At 41.0% G+C, this 19,257-nt stretch overlaps 4 protein-coding genes across 10 annotated transcripts; all 4 read left to right on the top strand.

The window, feature by feature from the left end:
- Positions 1-2,149: 2,149 nt before the first annotated feature.
- On the top strand, positions 2,150-4,627 carry LOC129724238 (kanadaptin). Of its 2 annotated transcripts, XM_055678971.1 has the most exons (3): positions 2,150-2,267; positions 2,325-3,428; positions 3,492-4,627. In XM_055678971.1, the coding sequence occupies exons 2-3, from the start codon at positions 2,351-2,353 to the stop codon at positions 4,496-4,498; spliced, it is 2,085 nt and encodes a 694-aa protein (XP_055534946.1). In that variant the 5' UTR covers positions 2,150-2,267; positions 2,325-2,350; the 3' UTR covers positions 4,499-4,627. The 2 variants fall into 2 exon arrangements, with proteins under 2 accessions (XP_055534946.1, XP_055534938.1); XM_055678963.1 differs by having other exon boundaries at positions 2,164-3,428.
- Positions 4,628-4,863: 236 nt separating this feature from the next.
- LOC129727839 (lysosomal acid phosphatase) lies at positions 4,864-6,649 on the top strand. Its single transcript, XM_055686059.1, has 5 exons — positions 4,864-5,060; positions 5,120-5,458; positions 5,520-5,762; positions 5,818-5,955; positions 6,010-6,649. The coding sequence occupies exons 2-5, from the start codon at positions 5,210-5,212 to the stop codon at positions 6,556-6,558; spliced, it is 1,179 nt and encodes a 392-aa protein (XP_055542034.1). The 5' UTR covers positions 4,864-5,060; positions 5,120-5,209; the 3' UTR covers positions 6,559-6,649.
- Positions 6,650-6,772: 123 nt separating this feature from the next.
- LOC129731876 (uncharacterized) lies at positions 6,773-9,370 on the top strand. The gene is made up of 4 exons (XM_055692240.1): positions 6,773-6,912; positions 6,977-8,386; positions 8,449-9,079; positions 9,145-9,370. The coding sequence occupies exons 1-4, from the start codon at positions 6,877-6,879 to the stop codon at positions 9,225-9,227; spliced, it is 2,160 nt and encodes a 719-aa protein (XP_055548215.1). The 5' UTR covers positions 6,773-6,876; the 3' UTR covers positions 9,228-9,370.
- Positions 9,371-11,371: 2,001 nt separating this feature from the next.
- Positions 11,372-19,257, top strand: LOC129722275 (serine-arginine protein 55). 6 transcript variants are annotated; one of them, XM_055675611.1, is made up of 9 exons: positions 11,373-11,546; positions 11,789-11,939; positions 11,993-12,063; positions 12,174-12,275; positions 12,472-12,553; positions 16,392-16,465; positions 17,300-17,326; positions 17,789-18,091; positions 18,182-19,257. In XM_055675611.1, exons 2-9 carry the CDS (start codon positions 11,814-11,816, stop codon positions 18,471-18,473), a joined length of 1,077 nt encoding a protein of 358 aa, XP_055531586.1. In that variant the 5' UTR covers positions 11,373-11,546; positions 11,789-11,813; the 3' UTR covers positions 18,474-19,257. The 6 variants fall into 6 exon arrangements, with proteins under 6 accessions (XP_055531620.1, XP_055531586.1, XP_055531578.1 ...); XM_055675603.1 differs by having other exon boundaries at positions 12,454-12,553; XM_055675628.1 differs by lacking the exon at positions 17,300-17,326.

Below are 19,257 nucleotides of genomic sequence, written 5' to 3'. Positions count from 1 at the left end.
AGTTCATGAGCGAAACAAATTTTGCTGCTTGGGAAGCGGGCATCACACAAGCATGCGCTACTACAGATCGAATTTTATGATTCAGTCGATCGAGACCAACTATGGCCGTATTTGAACGGAAAGTGTTGCGGACAATATTTGGTGAAGTACAAACCGAAAGCGGAGAGTGGCGTAGCCGTATGAACCACAAGCTGCGGGCAGTACTTGGATAGATTCCCATTGTGCTCCTGACGAAGGTCAGGAGGTTACGATTGGCCGGGCATGTCGCGAAGATGCCGGATGACAGTGCAGCAAAATTGGAGGCTTATTACGGGAGTCCCTTCACGGTGAAATATATTTCACTCTCACGCTCACTTCACTTTTTGAGACCTATTCCCGATTCCACCTCAAGTGAGGTGACAAAAATCACCTCCGTGGAGTGAGATTGACAGTGAAGTGAAATTGAGAATAGGACAAGTGAAATGAGATTGTTTCCCAGCTCAAAAATGTCTAAGTCCCAGAAAGTCGTTTTTCCCCGTTTTTTAGATAACACCAGATCTTGACGTGTTCTGCATTTCTAAGACAATCGGCATCAGAAAAAATGTTTTTTTCGGTATCGAAAATTTCCTGAACTAGTTTGCATTTTTTTCATCGGGCAAAAAAATGAGAAAATTGACCGCTTTAAGGACGGATCAAACTCTGATTCGCTTCGTTACTGAAGAATAAATCCAATATTTACCATTAGATCACAAATCAATCAACTTTAAGACTTATGGCAGCTTCGTGGAATCATTTCACCGTTCAAAATGGTCGTGAAATAATTCCACGCGAAACGTCGCTTTTTCCGTTCTCACTTCACTGATAAGACACTCATAATAACCCAGATTCCACGGCAGATGTCACTTCGCGACGTTTTTCTCACTTACGTGAGTCCCGTAAAAGGACTTCATTCACTTCACTCTGATTTCACCGTGAAGTGACTCCCGTAATAAGCACCTGAGAGTAAAAATTGGCACTGTAGGGGCTGTCGAATGTCATATGAAAAAAATTACAGCTGAGAATTTGTTTCCAGCTGCAAAATCGCTGTTAGTAGCGTCGCAAAAACTATTTTTACAGAAGACGAGTCAACTCGAGTCGAGAGATACTCCGCTTTCCTTTCAAAATTATAGAAATGCTTCTGTAGTTAATTTTATGCTTTTTTATTTCATATCTAATTTGCACGGATACGCGTTTGTTTGAGTTCATCCTACTTTAAACTCACGTAAGCAATAAATAAATTCTCGCGTAATTTTTCAAAAAGACCTAAGAAGCAATGGGAGATTCTTTCCTCTCTCACTTTGTTTCGTTAATTATAGGCTGACCAGATTTTCTCGGGATAAAAACGGGACAAGTGGGTTAAAAAAACGGGACACATGATAAATTTGATTTTTGAAATTTTTACCAACCAAAGCATGCAAACTATTATTCATTGCTTTGATGAACTAACCCGATCCTGAAGAGTGTGATTTTTTGCAATAAGTTCCTGAAATTTGTCACATGATGATCGAGATTTTGGCTAACAACTATCATGGTCTCAACTTTCAATCGCGAATTTTTCGTCAGTTCACGATGGGGCATGTCTTTCCAGTGTCAGGAAGGCACAAAACGTACTCGGTAATATTGAAAAAAAAATTGCTGCTTGGAAACTTCTTTTCGATTCAGGAAAATTTCAATGAAAAGCTCTATTTTAGATTTTTTCAAGGAGTATCCGAAAATGGTACAAAATGACAAAAAGACGGGACGGGTAAAAATAGTCGAAAAAACGGTACTGTCCCGTTCAAAACGGTACATCTGGTCAGCCTAGTTAATTACGTCGTCATTATAAATATTTTCCAAGCTTTCTTCCCCTTTAATCGAGCCATTGTAATACTGTCTTGCTTACTATGCATTGAGTGTTATGAAATATGGAAAATATAACATAGTTATCATAGATCAAAGAGAAAGTAAACAAAGAGAATCTCTCAATGTTAGATAGGTCCTTTTGAAAAATTACGCGAGAATTACTAAAATCAAAATAACGCACGTTGATTTCCTATTCTTGTTATGCTAACGCTAACCCACGCTCATTTTGTTTTTCTTTGCAAGAATACGTACGCCCTTTCGTTAGTTCACGCTAGTCTTGACGGTTTGGTTGACGTTTATTTGAAAGTTTTCTTTTTCCATTTGTTTACCGGAGTCCATGTATGTGCAAAACAACGAACTTTGTACATTCGGTATTTTATTTTTCGTCCGTTAAAATGTTCAAATAGGTGATTTAAACTAAATTAGTTTTCAAACACGTGATTATTCTGATTTACAAAGAGCAGATACCTACAACAGATTGTTAACAAAGATGGCAGATGATGAGACTACTTTTAAAAAACCGTCGTTTGACCCGAAGGTGCTTGGAAAAATTAAAAAACCAGATTTACCGGCAAGTACAGCCGATACATCCGTCGCGTCATCTTCGGACGAGCGATCCAGCAAGGACAAGGAGCAACATTTGACCAGTGATGCAAGTGAAATTCCCCCGATTCCATACAAAGAGCCGAGCTGGTCTCGCAAGTGTGACTTTTCGCTGAACTATGGACTAGAAGTACTGAAAAATGGTGTCATAATCGAAGAAGTGAAGCATCTTCAGAATAAGGCATACTGGTTGTTTGGACGATTGCCGAACTGTGACATTAACATGGCCCATCCAACAATTTCGAGATATCACGCAATTTTACAGTACAAAAGTCCGCCAGAAGCAACAAGCGATGATTCGGATGAGGAGGATAAACCGAAGCATGTAACGGTTGAACCAGGATGGTACTTGTACGATCTTAATAGTACTCACGGCACTTATCTGAACAAGCAACGTTTAACACCAAACACCTACGTTAGAGTTAGGGTAGGTTACATGGTTAAGCTTGGTTCAAGCTCCCGAACGTATATCTTACAAGGACCATCCGAGGACAGTGACGACCCATCCGAACTGACTATCACCGAGCTAAAACAACAGCGCCAGCAAAAGGAACAACTTCAACGTGAGATGGCAGAAATTGAACGGCAGGAGAAGGAACGTATCGCAAAACTGAAAGAAGAAGAGGGCATTAACTGGGGAATGGCAGAGGATGCAGACGAAGAAACCGATTTGACGCACAATCCCTACGCAGTGTCTAATAATGAGGAATTGTTCCTAGATGATCCGAAGAAAACACTTCGTGGTTACTTCGAGCGTGAAGGACATGATTTGGATTATCGGTTAGAGGAGCTATCAGCTGGGACGTATGTTTGTAAGGTAGAACTGCCGGTGGACGACGATTTCGGTAGGCCAATTGTCGCGGAAGCGTCTCACAAAGGCAAAAAGAAGGAGGTCGTTATTCAGTGTGCTTTGGAAGCTTGCCGTATTCTGGACCGGTACGGTTTATTGCGACAGGCTACACACGGTAAGAGTGACTGTGGAAGTTTTGATTATTTTATTATTAATTGGTTTTTTTTTGTTTTTTTAGAACCCCGTCGTCGGCATAAAAAAACGTCGGATTCAGATGAGGACGACTTCCTCGATCGTACAGGAGACATCGAACGTCGTCGGCAAAGAAAGCAAACAAAATCATCAACGGAGGTTCACACGTATGAGGATCTCATTCGGCGTGAATCAGAATTACTCGAACGACTGGAAGAGTTGGAGGGAAAGATTGAACGCCACCAAATGATTGAGAAGGGCACTCGGCTGCCGGAAAACGATGAAGACGTGGATGACTTTTTGACAAAACTTTCCGAGGACAAGCCGTACGATAAGTTTGAGATTCGGCGCTTGCGATTGGAGAAAGATCGTCTGATGAAAGATCACGTGACGCTGCAAAAACTCATCAAAATAGCCAAACCGGTAGATCTTTCAGGCATGAGTCAACAGCCCGGAGGTTCTAGGGACTCTAAGGAGCATTTTAAGAACAAAATGATGCCTCTATTTGGGAAACGAAACAAACTGAGCAAATCGTTTGGTATTAAAAAGTCGGACATCAAAGTTGGTGGCTCAACTAGCGCCTATGGCGAGGAAATCGAAGAAGACGAGGAAGAGCAAACATCGAAGCTTGAAGTTCAAAGTAAACCCAAAGAGAGTAGCAAGCGAACGCTTGGCCCATCATTCAATCCCGAACTTTTGGAAGTGCACCGCAAAAAGTCTACTCAGTCAGAGGTTATCGAACAAGTTCCTTCTCAGGATACGGTATCCTCGTCTTCAGTTCAGCTGGCGGAGGCCGAACCTATGGATGTGAAGACAGGTAAACGTAAATCTGAACCTCTAGCGGCTGATTCCGACAGTGTGCCGGATGCTGGTGAGGTCGTCGCCAGTAAGAAAAAGCGGAATCGCCCGAGAGGGCGTGAACGCAATCGGGACAATGTTGACATTGACGACAGTGAGGAGTTGCAAAGTGAGGAGAAAAATATCGAATGGGTTCCGCCGGAAAACCAGAGCGGCGACGGAATTACTTCGCTTAACGAAAAATTTGGGTATTGAATATTGCACACTGCTTCACAGAGTGTCGTAGACGTTTCTCCATATCTGTTTATTATCATTGTGGCTGAAATTATGTTGAAGTATTCTCTAGGAATAAAATGAAAATAAATAATGTAGTCGAGCCCTTTATGTAACTCTTTTTTACTGAATGTATAACAAGCTGGTTATGATGCTAAAACAAATTTCAAACAATAGATCAGTAACAGTTAGTTTTAAAGGGGTAATTTTGTTCCTACCTGTGCTGACCCCAACTTCCCCTAATTGCGCAAAGAGCAGAGAGGAAGAGAGAAAGAGTTTGTTTCACTCTTCACTTACGTTTTCATATCTGGCAGCTGCAATGGTTTGCTTACGCGCGGCGATCGAGTGGAAGCGGGGCGAGGCGCTATATTTATTTACGGCGCCCATTCCTACTCTCGATCGCATTCTGTTAAATTGTATAGCAGCTACTCAATTTTGTGATAATTCTTGTCGCATCGAGATAGTGTGTTTATTTTTGTTTTTATTGCCGTAGACTTGAAGTCAAGTCTTCGACTACGATGACGGATGCGATAGTGAAAAAAAGGTAGAGTGCATATTTCAATAAGTGTTCGGTGAAAGCACTATGAATTATGTAAATTCTAGTCGAATATATCCATACTGAGGCATAATACTTAGTGCAAGAATACATCTAGAAGAGGTGCCTATCCACGTGTGATTTGCTCAGTGTCAGTAATGCCCTGGGACTGTTGGCAGAAAGGAAAACGCGGTATGACCGCGTCCGTGGTTTTCCTTGGATCGATCTGCCTGTCAGTGATGCTAGCCTACCTGGTGTTCGGCGACAGTACTGATGAAGAAGGCCTTCGTACTCTTCGCATGATCGCGATTATGTTTCGACACGGTGATCGCTCGCCAACCGAATTTTATCCCAATGATCCCCATCGCAACCATCCGTGGACTGGAGGATTAGGAGCCTTATCGGAGGTACAATAACATTTTAAATCAAAACTAACCTATCTATCATGTGGTTTGTGTATTCATTCAGAGAGGATCTCAACAAATGTACAATTTAGGCAAGAACTTAAGACCGCGCTATTATCGTTTGCTGCCTCCTAACGGCCTATACTCGAAGGATCACATGTACATTGCTAGTAGTTATGCCGAAAGATGTATAATGAGTGCCCAGAGCTTCATGGCTGGGTTCATACCTCCGCTGGAGAACAACAATCCACTTTCTATTCCTTGGCAGCCGGCAGCGATTAACACATTGCCCCGAGATCGTGACACGGTGGGCTGCAATCTGTAGTAACATAACAATTATACTAATTTCTTATTCAACCCAGATTCTTGCTCAAAAGAAAGCATGCCCGCGCTACGAGCAATCGCTTCAACGTTTGATGTCCTACCCTCCCAAGGACATACGAGATTTGAACGAGAAAAATGCTGCTCTGTACAAAACATTGAGTCTGTCTACAGGAAAGGTCTAAAAAAAAGTGCTTGCCATTTGAACGCATAGCTAATAATAATACTTTCAGAACATTAGTACAATTTTGGACGTGGAACTACTGTACAACACGCTGGAGATTGAAAAGAATGCCGGACTCGAACTGCCCGACTGGACCGAAACGATTTTTCCGGAGAAAATGCTACCGCTAGCAGAACGCAGTTTAGCTCTCTTCACCGAAACACCTCTGATGAAAAAAATCAAGGGCGGAGCGATCGTGAGTGAACTCTTGGACAATATGCTACGCAAACGGGCTGGTATTCTGATGCCCGAACGGTCAATTTTCGTTTACTCAGGACACGATGTAACGTTGGTTAATCTGATGCGGGCACTAGGCGTGATCGATCAGACCACCGGGAAGCCAGATTTTGCCGCGACGATCGTGTTTGAGCTACACCACAGCATCACCTTTGATGACGATTTCGAGGTGAAGGTGGTGTACTATTTCAATAGTGACGATAAGTACCCGAAGGAGTTGAGTATTCCGAACTGCGGCAATCCGTGCTCGTTAACGAAATACAGTCAGCTGATGGAAACGATCCACGTCAAGAGTTACGATGAGCTATGTCAGTTAGTTTAGATTTGTTGATTTGTTATAGTCGAATTGTAACTATAGTCAAATTTGGGGTGATATTGAGAGTTTTTTATGATCTGAATTGCTGTTAAATAGATTCGTTGAGTTAAAAAAAAAAAACTTAAAAGAACAGTTTTTTTTACCATTGCAAAGTTATTTCTTGTATAGAAAATACTAAGAAGCTTCGCAGGATTTTTTCAATGATCATGTTCTCCGTGTTCTCCTGATTGCTAATCGTTAATGTTTCAGTAGGCCGTGGGTTGAAAATATTACGCAACAGTTATCAGTCGATTTGTCCACCACTCGAAACCAAATTTCTGTACGATGCAACTTCCATGTCAGGATAATCCGCATAAGCAGGTATACATCCCATTCAAGGTAAACAAAAAAAATATACATCGTTCACCTGTACATTTCTTTTCAGAATGACCTCACACTGTCCGTCTGGAAAGTGTGCAATCAGATACGGCACTTGCTCGACTCCCAGCAACGTTCAGAACTACGACAATTCCTTCAAAAGCATGACCCCTATTTGTCCGGTATCATACAGGGCTACGAATTTGTAAACGTCCTTAAATGCATACTGAAGCAATGCTTATCTGGAAACGAAATTTGTCAGCTGGCCGAATATTTTCAAACGTCCGATTCAGCAGGGGTTGCTTATCGACAATTTCTTGACCTCATAACGGACGACGGTTTGCACACATCGAAAACCCAACGGACACTATCCGCTAGCGAGCATCGCCGGCTGGCACTGGTGCTGATGGGAATCGCTCAAGCGTTGCGTTTTCGAGAGCAAGTTCTTCGACCATATTTTGAAGACTACGATCTGATTGCTCAGAATGGTGGTTCAGTTACCGCCGCCTATTTCAAGCGTGTTTTGTACTTTCTGGGCATTACACTTGGTCAATACGAATGGGAATTAATGTTCAAAAGATTCACTACTGATAGTTATAAAATTGACTACGAATCGTTCGTTGAGGAAATCGATCAACTGTTTAGATATCTCGATAGTCGAGGTCCGATCGAACGACAGTGCGATGAAAATGTTCCTCCGAAAGTCATTACCGTCGAACAACCAAAAATCGACCGACCGGAAGTTGGTGTTATGAATTTGTCACAGATTCTTTGTAAAGAAATAGCCCATCACCCATGTTTGCAGCCATCGCGAGAGAAGCGCAACTTTCAAACATTGATAAATCACATCAAAAAACACATCTGGGAAAATCGAGTGCGCACGCGGGAGTTTTTCGAACAATTCGATGCTTTTGGATGTGGATGGATAAGCCGAAGTCAGTTCGTTCGATCTATGGATGCAATTGGACTATCGGGACTACATCGGCTACCGTTAACGGACTGTGAGGTGAGCACAATCTGCGATCACTACCAGGATATAGGGGATGCCAACAGAATACGGTGGGAACGGTTTACGGATGAAATTGATGAGGTGTTCACGGTACAGAATTTAGATAAGGGTCCATTACTAGAATTTGAAGTGCCTCCAGAGGAAATCCGCGAATTGCCTCGTGAAGGTGAACTAAAAAAGGAGCAGCACAATCAGGTAGTTCGTGATTTGGCGGAAGACGTGGTCCTATGTGTTAGAACGCTGGTGAGAGGCAGGCGAATTTTCATACGTCCGGTATTTGAAGATTTCGATCCCCATCATAATGGACATGTTTCGCGCAGCCAAGTAGGGGAAGCGCTGTCGATATTAGGAATCGTCATAACGGAAGAGCAAATTTATGCTCTGTGTCAGCGGTACAGCGATGATTTAGGGTTCAATTATGTGAAATTTTTTAGGGATGTTGATCCGATGCCAACAATCAACTCAGCGGTAAAATTTATTACTTGATATTTATCTAATACTCAAACCATAATTGTTACATACCATCCTAGTATCAAGATTTACAAACTCGGTTAAAACTAGTGAACGCTTCGAGTCAGGAAGGGAATCCTCACCCTCACGAGTGCGATATTGTTCGTGTTCTCGCCAAAGTCAAAGGTCAGGCTGTCCGCCAAAAGCTACGCATTGCGGATTTCATGCGGGGTTTTGATCCGCTTAATCATTTTCGTATAACAGTCGATCAATTCGAACGCGGTCTTTCGATCGCTTCTATAATTCTAACACCAACGGAAGTCGCAACGCTGGCCAAGACTTTCAAGACACCCCTGGGCGAAACGATAGATTACAAACGATTCTGCGACACTGTTGCCGAGGTTGACTATCAATGTCAACTGGAAAAGTCCCCCTTGCTGGTTCCATTGCAGCACTTTCCCTCCGAGGATGGCCCCCATAACCATTTGAGTTTCGAAGAACGCGTTATTTTTTCACAAACCTTGCAAAAGCTAGCGCATTCTGCGGATGTTGTGAGCAATTTACGCCCGCTCTTTCAGGACTTTGACCGCCAACGATTAGGCGTAGTAAACCGAAATCAACTCATACGGTCATTCGCCGCACGTGACCTGCATACGGCCATTTCTAGCCGAGAGTTTGAAGTGCTATGTAAAGGTTTTGCTGTTCAAATAGGTAAGCCTCATCAAAGATTGTTAAACATTGATTTCTCACACTTGTACGTTTTTTTCTTTGCTAAGGTTACAGACAAGAAGTAAACTATCGAGCACTGCTTGCGTCGCTAGATTATCTTTATGCGAACCGCGAAAATCACCCGTTCTGAAGTGCTGATTGCTAAGGTTATTATCTGGTGGAGAAAGCTTTATAAATTTGTCGTACGGAAAGTAAACTTGGGCATTTCATAATGAGTATCAAAACTAACAAGAACAATCTTATTTGTTAATAAATTATTTGATCATGTTGCCAGTTAATTCAGTTGCTGTGTCTATTCTAATCATAACGATTAGTTTTATTTCATCGATAAATGGACAGGACGACTGTAAGTTGGAAAAGTGTCCAAATTATAGTTCATCCGAAACCGAGCCCGTACTAACATTGCTTCCAGTTCCATGGAACTGCAGTCAATACATCATGTGCGATCGAGGGTCTCAGTATATAAGGTACAAACAATTACTTAAAAGTTAAAGCTTATTTAAGGGTTATGAAGTATTCATTTCAATAAAAATATTTTTTTTTGGCATTAAAGGACAGGACAGATTTTATTCTACATTAGATAATCATTTAAGTTATGTTGCAAATTAAATTCAATGTTATTCGACAGACCTTGTCCACCAGGCCTTCACTTCATCCCGAGCTTAAAGGTGTGCGAATTTCCGGATCGAGCAACATGCGTGGAGAGCTGTTCAAAACCTTCTACATATATATAGATTTATATACTCGCATTTAACCCAGTAAAGAATCATCTTTGTAATTACCTGCTGTTTGGTCTGATTAAAGATTTCTAATAAATGTGGAAAAAGTTATGCGCAAAAGTTGTTATGAATCTTTTTTAACCTAGACAAATCATTACTCCAGTGAATGGACCGGACACGACAATTGCAATGGCCTTTTTAACATAATAAATTACAATGAATGTAATAAGTTCCCTTTGCTATGTCAGCTATATTTGATTGAAAACCGCTATTAGCATTGAATTATGTTAGCATAGTTTTGTTGGTGGAAAAAACGACATTATTTTAGAGCAACCCTAGTCATTTTTACCACAAAACCTTAGGAACCATTCAATAAATATTGTAAGCTGCAACTGTTTATGTATGGGAAACTCCTCGACCTTTGAACTAAATCTGTGTGAAACCTGTAAGCTCAAGGCTCGATGTCAAATTCGTACGGTTTTTCGAAAGCTCACTTATTGGCAAGCCGTCGAGAAATTCTATTTTATTGTCAGAGACTGAGTTAGACAACAGCTTCGCCATTTTGATTTCTGTGTATTTTCACATAGAGAGTTCACGCGATACTTCTTCTATGACATTCTGTTTGACGTTGCCAAGTTCACGTAGATACTACGTGATAAAACATAGTATGCATGTAATTTTCACGTAGATGTTATGTTTGTCACATAAATCATGCAAAATGACAGAAAATGAATAAGTACAGGAAATTTCACGTTACAATAATGTGAAAACTATTTTGAGTGTAGTTAGCAACAGAGTCTATGTCTATAAGAGTCCCGCAAAGATGAAACCTAGGCTACTGACATACTGAGGCGTCAAATGAAGCGAAGCGTTGAGCGTATTAGAAGCGGGATAAACAGAAGCGTTGGGTGAAGCTTCCTATGACATACTGGAGCGAGCGTCGCAAATGCGTTGTGCTGTCATATTTGTAGATTCCAGCAGCGGTTTCGTTTAAAGGAAATATGAATTCGTCCAATAAAGATTTGTTTGCTTCTTCAAGCACGGTAAATCACGTTTCTAGTAAACATAGAGTTTTTTTTATGAAGTAAAATAATATTTCTGAAGTCAGTTGCGCTACAGACATATGAAAAAAAAAAAGAAATTATTCTAAATTTTAAACCCGCTGACCCCGAGTAACGTACAACTAGTTTATGATATCTGTTAGGCTTTGAATAACCCCTGTGAGTACAGCTAGTAACTCAGCGACTGGCGTTTCGCGCGATTTTTTTTTCATTTAAAAAACAAAGGACAGTGATATAAAATTTTAAAAAATCACGTTTTGCTCCGATATATAAAAATCAGAAATACATGAGTACCCAAACAACCCAATTCTACCAGAAAAATACAAATTATTTACCCATGTCAGAAAACAAAGTGAAGTTTTTTTTTCAGTGTCGTAATGTTTCAGTGCCCGGTTCCGGAAATTGGCTACCCATGCATGGCTGTCAAATTTGGGTAACCAAAGTGACTCATCGAAGCGCTTCGCTGGCTTCGCTTCAGAATCGCCGCTTAACGCTTTCCATTCGTGATTTTTCGTTGCAGCAGTGCGGACGTGTAGGTTATTTGCGCCTTACGTTGCTGTAGTGAGTCTCCATTTTGAATTTTGCTTGAAACTTGAAAGTGTACCGTGAAAAATTGCCGTTTTGCTGAAAATATTCTCTCGGAAGAGCAGAAAATAGTGCTGAAGTGAAGTAAGTGATGTTTTTAGTTGGAAGAACATAAATTTTCTGGAGTGATGGTATACTTCACCGGTTTTTTGCTAGAATCATTTCGGCCTCAATTGCCATCGTGTCAATGTGCTGCGTGCGCCATTCTTGAAAGTCTGCGGTGAATGAGCTAGCGAAAAGCGACACTGCCGTCGCCATATTTGATTTGAAGCTTGTTTTTTTTTTCGAATAAAAGAATAGTTTGTTTTACTTTATTGTTGTTCCAGTCTGCCTACCACACAACGGTAAACAATGGTTGGTTCACGAGTCTACGTAGGAGGTCTACCGTACGGGGTACGCGAACGTGATTTAGAGCGATTTTTCAAAGGCTACGGTAGAACCCGCGATATCTTGATTAAAAATGGATATGGTTTTGTGGTAAGTGTTGAATTTTTATATTTGAATTTTTTTTAATGTTGAATTTTACGCAGGAATTCGAAGATTACCGAGATGCAGATGATGCTGTATATGAGTTAAATGGGAAAGAGTTACTTGGGGAAAGGTAAGTCTATTAATAAATTACTATTTCGGGTCTAAAGCTATGTGTGATAATTCTCTATATGCTTTTGTAAAAAAATACGTTGTTGGAAAATCAATATTTTATTTTTGCAGAGTGGTCGTTGAACCGGCTCGAGGAACAGCACGTGGACCTGGTGGTCGTCGCGAGCACGACCGTTACGATCGCTATGATCGTCGTGGAGGACGCTATGATAAGTACGTATCAAACGGAGGGATTGTCTTTTTTCTATGAGAACAAGACGAAACAGTCGAAAAACAAGTAGAAGGACGACACATGGCAGATTCAGAATGCGCCCCAGGGCAACCCAGTCGTCTAATGCTTGTCTTTCTTCTCTTGCTCCTTTGTTTTTTTATGTCGTTATTCGGTTACTAGAAATAGTAGCAATTCCAGGAACAGTTCGCGTTATGGACCCCCACTGAGGACCGAATACCGCCTGATTGTGGAGAATCTCTCGTCCCGTGTGAGCTGGCAGGTATGTAGAGTATCATCCCGCATAGTTGTAATTTAATCCTTTACGTAGATGGGTCCGCTAAGTGAATGGCTCGGGGAGCGAAAAGTATTGCGCCGCAGCCAATTCATAATGTTTGTAAATGTATTATAATTCCTTTCTTCGGGATAGGGAGATGATTATGTGATTACGTTTTCCACAAACCATTACATTTTCCTGTCCTGAAAACTAGTAGATTGATTTCCCTACAAATCTTGTTTTTGTTTTCTATATGTTCTGCATACATTCACTTGCCACAGTTTCACTAATTTATATCGAATTGGTTATGGCTGTTTGTAAACAAAAAATAATCGCGGAGTCGGTTTCTTCTTGGGTAGTGAAATGTGTTGAACCAAGAGATATGATAAACTGTGCATTTATTTTGCTATTTTGGAATTGGTCTATTGACAAGAAGAAAAAACTCAATTTAAAAGAAGGTAACAGGAACAGTAATCAAAATAGTTTTTTTCTTGTCAGTTGTACAGCGCTCCTGTTCCAGAACTCTATGACTTGTGTTTATTCTAGTCATTGGAAACGAAGCTTACTATTTTTACCGCATTTAGGTTAGGAAATATTAATTCGGTTACGAAAATCATAATGTCAAGAATCGATGACTAAAAATGCAGCTTGCAACGGTCTGGTCATATTGGATTAATGTTACGACTGCAATATACTGCCGCTGGAAGCATAAGCGTCACAAGTGTGACATTTATGGTTCCAGCGGCACTGTACTTGTTGTAAGGGTTTTGTTACTCAACCTACAGTCGTTCCTATCAATCTTGTACAAAATCACTAATTTTACTGATCTCAACTTTGAACAACTAAGGTGTCATGTTTCTGCACATAACGAATCAATATAATAATCAATATTAAAACGAAAAAGGCACCGCGAACCACTGTGTCAGATTATATAGGTTTCAGTGCATACACGTGATCTCACAATTCACAGTATTTCGCTTTGTTTGACTAGAATAATCTTACAAATCACTGGGTACACTTCACTGGCAAGCAAGTTTTGGCCTTCAGCCATGCTGTACTTGTTTGTGAAATTATTTTAACCCTACAAAAAGCAGATTGCGCAGAAAGTATCGGATGGTACGTACGGAGCTTAGCTTCTATAGGCGGCAAAAATGTGATCAACTCCTCGATGACCGAATAAAGTACTAAAGGGCGATGATATACTAAAAACCCGACTAACGAATACTACGAAGTATTCGGAAAATTGCATCAAGAGATCTGGAATCAAGAATAATCTGGCAAGCAAGTGATTGGATGGCTTAGAAGAACGCAAGAGAACGCTTCGTCTCGGCTCAACTGGCTGAAGTATCTACTCAAGGCAAACACAAGGCAGTTTGGAACTACTCTGGATATATAACTGGTAGAACAGAATGTCAATGGACAGGCAGCAATCGATAACGCAACTTTCAACGGGACAACCATTACAAGCTATTCGAAGAATATAATCGATCACGCCAGCTTGATGAAAGCTTCGTTCGTACCAGACGATTTTTTCTTGGCCTCCGCCGCCAACGGCATTTTGCATGCAATGCGTTGGGCTTTAACAAGTCAGTAGTTGTGTAATAAGAATCACACTATCCTTTTTTTATTTTAACCAACTCCAAACTACTTTTTAAAACTCGTTTTCTTGTATTATGTTGAACTGTATATGATTTAAAGCTTACCTATGGTGTACACTCAAACAAAGAACAGACTTCGCATCGAAAAGAACAACAAACATAGTAAAATTATTATTGTTATCTTTTCCTGAAGGCAACCCTCGTTTCATAAGAGCTGGGGTTTGCAGTGAACAATATGAGAGACAGATACTGACAGGAAGTCCAAGTGCCCTAAAGCGTAGCGAAACCAAGACGATGATGATACCGTTAGAAGAAGGCTACCAACTGTATCCAAAATGATAATAACAGGCTACCAAAAAACGCCAGGTCGTGTTCGGGTGTAACACGCTGCTAATGGAAGCTCTAGTTCTGAAGGACAACCAACCTTCCGGGTGCCAAGACCGTTTTGTCGCATACGTCGAAGCAAGGTTTTCTCTCATCCGTGGTTCGGAGGTAGCATCGCTTTTCTGTTGGTTGGCTACTAGTATTTCATCCACTAACGACGAGGTCGTGTCTTCAGGCGAGGACTGGAAATTGGAATCTTGCATCGTTCATATTAGGCTAGCCGAGCATGGTTTCGGTCTTCATGAAAGTGCTCTGCAAATTAAACAAAAGTACATAATTGCATTTATCAATTTATTTACTGCTCTTCTCAAAACTGTATCATTTCTATTAACTTTTTAAACTTTTGAACTAAATTTAAAGATCAATTAACCGATGCACCCGCCACCCAGTCTCGATGGACCGAGTGATGCTCAGAGAGATACAGAGAGGTAGAGGTGTCGCCCCATAGCAAGCTAGAGACAGACAGGGAGAAAAGGGACAAACTCCTCCAGACAGGGTCCAGGACCAAAACCAAACCTTTCTTAAGTTCAGCCAGGCACACAAACACTTACGCGCTACCTACCACCAGTGCTCGGTTGCCTCGGCCACAGGGGCCTATTTTTGCACACAGGATAGTCGGTTCACAGCGACGGCCGCTTGTCCCTCCGGGGGACATTTTTCTTCCCATTCTATTTCGTTCATACATTTGTACAGCAAAATATCCGCCCTTTACCTTCGCGTCCGGTCGAAGCAAGGAACGTTTGCCTTCAGTAAATCAACCAAACCTAAATCTATCTTCACTTGTGAATCGTAATAATGGCCTGGAAACTCCCGCCCAACACGATGACGTGATGAATGGTGACGGTTGGCCAACTGCATTTGATGGCCGTACCACACAAGGGCCGCGTTCCGTCTGATGAACCGAGTCACATGCGCCAGATCGACCCAAACCAAGCAAATGGCCATATCCTCTCTGGGTTTTTGTGAGGCAAACGTGCGACAGTCCCACGCACGAAGGGAGTGTCCTGGTCCAAAGGTAAAGGTTGATTTTTATTCACTTTCATTAGATACATTTCTTTTTTCTAAACAAAAAAAAAAATAAACCAAGCGAGAAAAATTAAGTCATTGTAAAACTAACTTCCCTGCATTGCTTTTTTGTTTGTGAATGTCGCTCAAGAAGAAAAGATATCGCGTGAAAGTGAAGGTTCAGGGAATTTGTTCATAATGAAAAGAATCGCAATGTTTTACACAAGTGCCAACCCCGAAGCGCGGAACCGTTCAAATAAAGGAAGCACTGGTAACTAGCCGCCAACATTATTCTGGATGATGATAACCTGTCGACTGTGAAAAGACTGCCACCTAGGATGGAAACGATTGTTCAGTCGAATCTCCGTAAAAAAATACGAACAAGATTAAACTCTAACAACTGCACACGCCAAAAATAGAGCCAAATTTGGAAAATGTCGAAAATCGATATAACCAAGCGAAGTCCAATCATTGCACAAAAGCCAATCCCAAATCAACCGGAGCTGGTGGGAAAGACGAAACCCTGGCCACAAAGGATTCATAACCTCTGGATGGTGATGAGGATGCACGAAATGACCGGCCGTGATCAGATTCTTTTCATTATGACACGAATGCTTTTAAAAATATTTAGTTCCCTACTACGTCACACGTACTCAGCAGATTGTAGTTTTGTCATTCAAAGCCAGGTTTATCGGTACCACCATGCGATACATGATTGTTACGATAAGATGTAGTTAGAGGCGAGACTTGTTTCGAACACTAGCCATTTTACTTAACGAATGATTTCTAATTCATTTTCTGTTTCTCTCCTTTCTTTCTCTAATTTCTTGTTCTGGTTGTGTATCGCGTATGTGCAGGATCTGAAAGACTACATGCGTCAAGCAGGAGAAGTTACGTATGCCGATGCCCATAAGCAGCGCAAGAACGAAGGGTAAGTACAGTTTTATATTGTTTACTGTCAATTGTAAGCGACGTTTTCCCGAAGAGTAGGTTAAAGATTCATATCAGAGATACTCAGCCGATACCCTCATGTGAAGCTGCAAAAAATGTGCTCCCAATAGATAGAATAATTTTATATATAGTTTATCAGTTAAAGGTTTCACATAGTTTTTCATCTCGGTAATGCTTGCTTTACAATATTGATCGGTACAAATACCTACATAAAAAATTAACCCCAAATTATTGTCACAACCATTTCACAGACAAAAAAACTTATAAAATTATATCAATATTAAGTAATGGACTGAGTTTGTATTTTTGCACTCAGTCTGCGTGAGTTAACCACACGAAGCTTTACTAATCAGGTAATATACAACGGAATGCTCGTTGCAAGCATGACTGCTCTACGTGATTACCCTAAGAATATTATCTTAATTGTACGATCCTGATTACGTGCATTTTTAATCCTAAAACAATGTTTTAAAATCATGAATTCAATTGTTTGCTTGAGTTCCACACGCGTATTACAGATTACTGACCAAAACTTCAGCATAATTTTAAAGTTTAGATGACTTCAAATTAGCGAATCTAACCGTATCCGGAATTAATTTATTAGTTAAAAAAAAAACATGCCCAAATGTGTAACATTTTCTACTGTTAGCGTAGCAAAAGAAAATAGATCGATAAATACATCCAGTGCAGAGAATTGTCGCTTTCAATTAATATTGCATTTGCTCTACTAGGCGTTGAGCATACTTTAACTCTTAAATATTTTATCTATATGAAATGACTAAATATGTCTTTTTCTACCTTTTCCACACCCAAGGTACTCCGGGAAAGGTGGAAACACTGGGTAAGTGGAAATAGATGGTTGCAACGACAGCCGCCAACATTTTATGCATACATACATACACAGCAAGCATTACACATAAGCTCTTCATTGGCTCATCGCTCACTTTGGGACCATTGGCTCCATCAAACGCGCGATTGATTGTACCGTGATAAGCTAAAATTCAAAATGGTTATCCTATCTTTGAGCCCTCGAATCTAGCATTCAACATTCTATGAATTTGACACTTTTACTCTTCTTTTTTACTAACCCCTTCTTGTAATCTGGTCTTTGATTTTTTTTTAATTATTGGAAAGAAAAATTTCCCAAGAAGTAACTAAAAGCAAACGACCAAACAGCAATTTAGATTCTAGGACAAACATTCGGGAAAATGTCGAAAAACATGCTACACACTTATACGCTTTCATACCTAGTGTGTCACGAAAGGGAAGAGGATTTAACACATTTTGATTGTTGTTATTGCAGAGTCGTTGAGTTCGCTACCAGCTCCGACATGAAGACCGCCATCGAAAAGTTAGACGATACGGAGCTTAACGGACGACGCATTCGGTTGGTGGAGGATCGCAACGGGCGCAGCGGACGGAACGGTCGCGGAAGATCGCGCTCTTCGAGCAGTCGCTCGCGGTCCCGGTCTCGTCGCCGCTCCAGATCTCGTTCCCGCTCGCGTCGCTCGTCGCGCAGTCGTTCAAAGTCTCGCAGCCGCTCCAAGTCGAAGAATGGATCGAAATCCCCGGAAAAATCTCGCTCTCGGTCCCGCTCCCGCTCGAAGTAAGTTATAATTCACCAAATCAAAGCTAGAAACGCGTTGCACATGGCTAACGTATATTTTTTCCCGTTTCTCTGCTTCTCTTCCAACAGCAAATCTCGCGAGCGTGATTCCAAGTCAAAATCCCGTTCCCGGTCTCCGAAGCGCGATCGCGACGAATCCCGTTCACGATCTCGTTCCAAGTCTGAACGCCGTTCGCGCAGCCGGTCGAAGTCCAAGGATAACAAGTCCCATTCCCGATCCCGGTCGCATTCTCGTTCGCGTTCCCGGTCACGTGGATCCCGTGATCGTTCCCATTCCCCGGACAAGCGCGACAAATCCCGCTCGGTGTCGCCCAAAAACAATGACCACTCGCCTGACCGCAACGAGAGCATGGATGATTAGATGGAATAATATCGTTCGTTGTGAATGATAAAAGTGGGGGTGGGATTTTTAATATACACACACATACACACATCGTGATTGATGATGTGAGTACGTGGTCATTTCCTATGCTAGGTAAACACATGTTTGAACGAACGTTTGAGGAAGAAACATTTGCTTTCACATATAAACACAATACAATTAAGTGAGGACTTATGCTATTTTTCCGATTTTATGAAACAAAATCATGTAATATTTTGATCCTAGTTTTTAACACTTGCAAATGTGTTTTCAGAAAAAAATACAAATAAAATCTATCCTCTATTAAGGTTAGTTCAGTTCTGTCAACGAAGCATAAATATGTAAAGATTAACTTTTACTGTTTGTTGAAGAAGTGTAGAAGTAGCTCAGTTAACATCCCTCGTCTGTGTGGGGACAAAAAGTGGTAAAGCGATGCAGATCTCACCAGAAGCAGGACATATATATAATTCATTATGCTCCAAACATTATCCTCTCAATACCTTGCGGAGACGGTCGGCGGTACTAACCCTCAGTTTTAGTGATGGACTTACAGTTATAGCAGTGGCGGGGATGCTTTGTGGTAGGTTATGTAGTAGGGATATCCATTATTTGGATGTATCCTGGTAGTACTACATTCGATTGTAAAACAAATAATATAGTGTAATTATTTTCAATGAATAATAAAACTCTAGTTCTCCACGTACCTCCTTGTGTGGCACATTGTGCGATATCAGGTATGTCTATGTAATCACAAAATAAGGAAATAAAGTAGTGTACGATATAA

This window comes from Wyeomyia smithii, chromosome 1, assembly GCF_029784165.1.
Source record: "Wyeomyia smithii strain HCP4-BCI-WySm-NY-G18 chromosome 1, ASM2978416v1, whole genome shotgun sequence".
NCBI lineage: Eukaryota > Metazoa > Arthropoda > Insecta > Diptera > Culicidae > Wyeomyia > Wyeomyia smithii.
The sequence above is the reverse complement of the archived record's forward strand: the minus strand, read 5'-3'. Positions and strand labels throughout refer to the sequence as shown.